General features: G+C 36.1%; 1 protein-coding gene across 5 annotated transcripts in view; it reads right to left on the bottom strand.

The window, feature by feature from the left end:
* The window catches only part of LOC139115834 (glycine receptor subunit alpha-4-like), a 16,345-nt gene extending 13,704 nt beyond the window's left edge, over positions 1-2,641 (bottom strand). For 2 of the 5 annotated variants that reach the window (XM_070678218.1, XM_070678217.1), the window contains exon 1: positions 2,279-2,576. Coding sequence is in view for 3 of the 5 variants with exons in the window: in XM_070678217.1 (XP_070534318.1) it covers positions 2,279-2,281 (3 nt within the window). In the remaining 2 variants the exon portion in view is untranslated. Of the gene's footprint in view, positions 1-2,278 lie in introns of all 5 variants that reach the window. The other 3 variants (XM_070678216.1, XM_070678214.1, XM_070678215.1) reach the window with 3 other exon arrangements.
* Positions 2,642-6,402: the final 3,761 nt, after the last annotated feature.

Raw genomic sequence — 6,402 nt, 5'->3', positions numbered from 1 at the left:
TATCATAGAAGTAAGTGCAAATGTACTGTTTTGCGTCTATATAACCGTTTGAACATTTTGCCAAGGATAGCGAATATAAGACAACAAAGTATAATGTTTAAAGTCTGATTCCTCCAATTTCATCACACTGTCTTTAATTATTGATCAACTAAATTAAAAGATAACAAAAAAGTTGAATAGTCGCACAAATGACTAGAAATTAGGTATGCCTGTCTCCAGGTGCTATGATGTTATCTTTTGTATACATCCCTATCATCAAATCAAAATACAAGGCCTTTCCGTCACACATTTATGTAATCATCTTAATCAGATGGCATGCTATATATAGCTGAATATTTAAGTTGTCACAGTATGATATACTGGTAGTGTGATTTTGCTTCATTTTGTTGCATAATAATAGTGAAAAGCAGATCGGTGGCTGACAGTGATCAAAATATTGATTTTATCAAGTACAAACAATGGATATATAATAACTAACTAAGTTTACATTTTATTTTTCGTGGCCAGTTCACGTAGCTCGTAAGGCAAATTTACATTTTTGATATTTTTCATTTGCATTTTATGATAAATATGTTTTAATCAGACGTGAAAGGTGTCGCCCTTATTTCTGATGTAGCCCCACATGCTTTGATATGAAATTAGAAATTAGGGTTGCATATTCACAGCCTCTGCGCCTGTGCATGTATTTTGCAATAAACATAGATCAAAAGATAATCTCTACGCATCAAAGTCTGGGCGCCCATGCCGCAGAGAATTTCTCATTCGGTTTTATAAAATTCGCCAACAACGAAGATCTCTACATATTTTTGAATTGAAAATCAAATTTACCATGCTATCGCCATTTACATTATAATGTAGCAAAATATGTTCTTGCGCAGTTGTCGTTTCAGTAGAGTAAGGTCGTACATGCAAATTTCAGAATATAACAGGTGCGTCAAAAATGTCTATTTGTTTATTATAATTACTGCAAAATATAAATGCAAAACATGTTCAAATAAAATACTGATTAATAGTTCTACACAAAGAATTCACTTTGTTTACATTTAAGTCAATACAACAAATCATTTAGGTCACTTTCAGAAGAAGAGCAATTTTCTTCAAAACTGTCGGTTAAGACTTCTTGCAGTTATGCGACTAATTAGGAATGTTTAAAATGTCTCTTTGTTTCGAGCCAAATGAAAATGAGTTGTCATATTGGTACCCTGTTTTAATGAAGACAGCTAGGTATTAGTTAGTTTGCTATAAGTTTTTAATGAGTTCAGTTGGTGTTACCCTTTGTTTGATTGTTCTTCACTTGTTTGTTCTTTTGTGTGTTGGCTTCTTTGATGATCGATTTCATGACACTGTATTATATTATGGGCGGCATACTTGCTCCGTGGTTTAGTCTATATTGCGATGACGCATTAATTATAGTTGAAAGGCTAATAAACTCAAAATGTGTAATGTGTATATAAATATGTAAAGTCAAGTAAGTTAGCTGACAAACAAAACATGACTAGCGAGAAAGAAAACATTAATCGCCAAAAACGTGGCCCATTTCACATTATCTGAATCACTTGGCATTTCATTAACCCTTTACTAACTTAAAGTAAAAATCCGATGATGGTATGACTGCAAGCTCACAGACACTGCCATTTTCCTATCCCAAATATTGGAAATCAATCATTGTTTTGAGTTTTGATTGTTAACAACAAGAGTTGTACATCTGCTTATACAAGCAATGAAAATTATTTGGCCATAAAATGTAATGTAAAATTACTTTTACAAAACTTTTTGAAAAGAGGTTTTGTATGGGTACGTTAACTTATAGACTCTCTCTCTCTCTCTCTCTCTCTCTCTCTCTCTCTCTCTCTCTCTCTCTCTCTCTCTCTCTCTCTCTCTCATAAAAAATTCACACACACACACACAAACACACACACAGATATATATATATATATATATATATATATATATATATATATATATATATATATATATATATATATATATATATATATAATTAGCATGGAAACTACCCAACGTTTTGACTTTACATGTCCTAGAACTCCTGTTATTCCCTCAAACCTTATTCTGATAAGCACAAGATACCCGGGCGTTTTATCCGCTGTAATCTGACCCAATATAGAGTCGCAAAATAGTATTAAACGCTTGTCATGAAAATTGGTCTTTCCTATATTTATCACATTCTTTTCAGCCTATTATGAAAGGCACTAACAGGTTACAATTATTTAACAAGCTGGTAATGGAATTACAAAGAATGAAATAATTAGATACATACCATACAATCCAAACAATGCTGGTAAGCTCAAGCAGATAGAAGAAAGACCAATGTATGACCATTTCTGTGAAACAGGTTGCTGTGACACCGGTACAAAATATTAAACATTCAAAGTACACTCAGGCATGTATGTGTATATTTGTTCACTTGGTGGCTCGTCTTTCACTGTTCCCGCAGCAAATTTGTCACCTGCCCCGCAGATGTTGATGAATGTGGTTGTTTCACAGAGTACTGCTACTGAGTGTGTCGTCACAATAAGACAACAATTAGCTGATCTGATGCCGAAATGGGGTATGGGTAAACCCTCTAACCAATATATTTTTCCCTGGACTCCTTCTGCAAATGTTGTTGGTGTTTGATGTTGTCTTTTTTTGTTTATATAATAAGAGCAGACGAAATGCAGAAACCATCTGTAGGATTTCTACAGAAAAAGGTATCGTGACTGGGTGATTGAACCCGTCACGTTTTGCATACGACCAAAATGTTAATTGACTGTCTCCATGTGGAACAGTATCACGTGAACTGATAACCTATCAATGAGTACCATGGAATTGTTCTGCGATTAATTTACTTTTACAGCGTGTATTGAGGTCATGATTCGCGCTGAGAATGCAATTGGTATTTTGAGAAAATACAAAACCATATTATTCGTCAGGTATGGGCCCGCGTCAGGTAACACGCTGAACACTACGCTGAACCCTTTCAGACGGAATTATTAAAAGCGATTTTGAGAGATTTTCGGTGCGTTGAATTTGTTATTAGAAACTGGATACTAGGATTATATTTAAATACGACTGTAATTGATTGTCAATCATTTAGGGCTAACATATTTAGTGTCTTATCTGTCTTAATTCGAGTGTATCTCGAAACATTAGTCTCCTTGAACAGCATAATGCAATAGGGGTATTCTCCTGCAACATTTCATTCCGATTGTAAATACAGTCATTGAATTTTTGAATTGTGATTAATTATGAGTTATTTGGTTACTTAATGATTATTTTTATATGGAGCAAAGTGTTAAGTAAGGTTACAATTCGGCCCCGGCTGTTCATAATCAGTTGACGATCATCGGTGAATATTGCACAATTTAATCACCATTTTACCCTAATGCATCAGATTCTACCTCACGTATAACCCTCGTATCTATGGCTTTGACAAATTAGCAGCATCTCGGAAGCTGTTATCCAATTGGTGGGCTGAATATTACCGGTACAATTGAATTATCCACAGCAGACTCCCTAAGTTGCTGTGAATATTAAAAACCGAACAATCAGATATAACCTTCCGAGCCAGCTGCAAATCAGCAGACAAACTACTGTCAACTCGCTCAAAGCCTTACTAGGGAGTTTCAATAAAGCGACGTATAGCAGAGTCTTTTGCATGTACATCAAGCCAAATTAACAATTTTGACATACAGTCGATCTCTCACTGCCAATCTTTTACTCTGGTTTCAATTAACAAGGTATGCCGGGACACGTGTTCATGTATTACGACGTCCAGTGCTTTAAGATGGAATGCGCCTCAGGGACAGATATTCGGACTCTCAAACTTTTACAATTCTTTTCAGATCTGCCGCTTGTGAAGGTTCATTTTAAAGCTCTCGGTGTAAGAAACGTTTTCTCACATTCCTGGCCGCTGGGAGTGCGGAATCGATTTTGGATAATGTTGTACATGTCCCATGTGAATTTAACGTATTTTGTGGTCATGTGAGAAAAAGAATCTCAAACACCAAGGACCGGGGATCAGATTTCTCACACTTGACTCGTGTGAGAAATCTGATCCCAGGTCCTTGGGGGTGTGAGATTCTATTATTCCCTGTCTTAGTTTCTCGATAATCGGAAATTTCATTTTTCTTGATAGAGTTAACACAGGGATGGCGCCCATTTTGAATTTTCAACTATCGGTAAATTCCGGGTAAGTTGTTTCTTTGGCATCAAAATTTGCAAGGTGACCATCGATTTTTTTTCTTGATTTTGAAAGGCAATGGTTGAAATATTCATTGATAAAAGTTTGAGCAAATGTTCAAGGCTTTCACTTTTGAGATACATGTTACCTTCAAAGATGAATACAACACTTTCACTATGACGTCATGTATTTGTCGAAAATGTATGGTCGAAATACTGCAATATAACTTGAAAAGTGTGCAAACATTTTCGACATTGTCAACCACTCCATACAGCTTCACATTAACACTTGCAGCTAGCCGTAAACAGAATTGAATTGACAGGATGTGGTATGTTTGTATGCCAAGTAACCTAAATACCGGCCGATGTTCCTTGTAAAGCACTGTGCAAACAACCTAGGCTTATCCTGCTGTGACCGCAATTTTCGATATTAATTAGTAAAATGCAATTCAAACTTGGAAGGAGCGAAGTACTAAATAGGCCGTGTCATTTCTTGATGATTGGTTTTACAGAGCATGAAATCTTCCCATGCGAAACGAACCTGCAGAGTAGAGGGCGATGTTTTCGTACAGTACTGCCTCTATGCTTTATGTCAAAAAAAAATATTATGTTGATTGTTCTTCGATGATTATTGACGAAAAAACCCCTCTTTCCTTTCTTTGCATACATTCAATAATATTAAATAATTCTTCAATGCACAAATGACCGAGCGATCGTATATTGTTAACTGCCTCTATGCTTTAATTTATGTCAAAAAATTGGTTGTTCTTCGCTGATTATTAACAAAAACCCATCTCTTTCCTTTCTCTGCATACATTCAATAATATTCAAAATACTTCAATGCGCAAATGACGAAGCAACCGTATATTGTATACCAGTGAAACTGTTAAAGGGGCGCTATGTATAGGATAAAGCCCGAGTACGAGGGCTCTTCTGGTATATAAAGTCCAACCCGATGATAAAATGTCGAGGCCGCAGGCCGAGACATTTAATCGTAGGGTTGAACTTTATATACCAGAAGAACCCGAGTATGAGGGTTTTATCCGACTTAAAAACTATCGCCCCTAACTGATATATTTTCGTTTTCAATGTGTTTACGTCAACCGTCCCCTTTGTCAATGTAACATGTTTAGGATATGAATTAAAACTTTTATTTGTGAACATCCTATAAATGCGCTAGGGCACATTGTAAAAATGCCCTATAGGGCACAACAGGTTTTGTGTTGCTGTTTGTTTCCGCTGTGTTACCAAATTTGAATATTAAAACGTACCAGATGTCTACACAATATGACATGTTCACTTTTGATTGGACAGTACTTTACTACAGCGCTGTCATTTGTTCCTGGAATTTGGTGATCAAGGCTTTACGAGTAAATAAAACACCCTGAATTGAGCACTCTGATTGGTCAGTCAACAGTAGATAGTTTTTAAATATAGCTACGGTATAGGGAACAGCGAAGTTTAGATGTAATCGTACCATCATGTGACAAGATAATATTCGCCTCGTTATTTGACATGTGTAGTCTATTTCAAAGCCGTCAGAAAACGTTGCTCTTGAAACAAGGATCACAATATTTTAAGTCCAATATTGGTGATAGCACCATACATGTATGACTACAATGTGCATGCTTCATATTCTATTTTTCACATGAATGTCACCTTGAAGTTAAGATCGCGACCGGCACATGTGACTGCGGTTGGCACGCTACGTTACTCTTTTACACTGGTGGAATGCACTCGGAAGAACAGAGTACTCTCAAACTTTACAACCCTCTTTTAAAAGAGCTTGGTCTTTTGTTGGGTGTTTGCCTCTACATCAGTGCGAAAATTGCCCATCCGGCTGAGGGATTACTATAACCTACAACCACGGAATGCCGTTTACAGGTTTACCGATTTTGTAAACATTGTTGTGGCAGTGTAGCATTGTTTCCATGTGCAGGTTTCACATCGTTACGGAATGTATGGAATGGAAGACAGACAGTAGCTAGTTTCGGTTCATATGTTGAGCTCTAGTTTTCATACATTATATATCTTCTTTGACTGTACCAGTACACAGTTTCATCATGTTACTGCCGTTGCGAACTTTGGAAAGTGTGTTATAATAATGAACCATGCTTTATTGCCTTCATGGTTAGACAAAGTTAATTATCAATATGTCTATGTTGAAATGATTCTTAGCAACACTCATTTCAATGTTAATACAAATATAAATGAGTAAAT

This window comes from Ptychodera flava, chromosome 17 (genome assembly GCF_041260155.1).
Source record: "Ptychodera flava strain L36383 chromosome 17, AS_Pfla_20210202, whole genome shotgun sequence".
NCBI lineage: Eukaryota > Metazoa > Hemichordata > Enteropneusta > Ptychoderidae > Ptychodera > Ptychodera flava.
The sequence above is the reverse complement of the archived record's forward strand: the minus strand, read 5'-3'. Positions and strand labels throughout refer to the sequence as shown.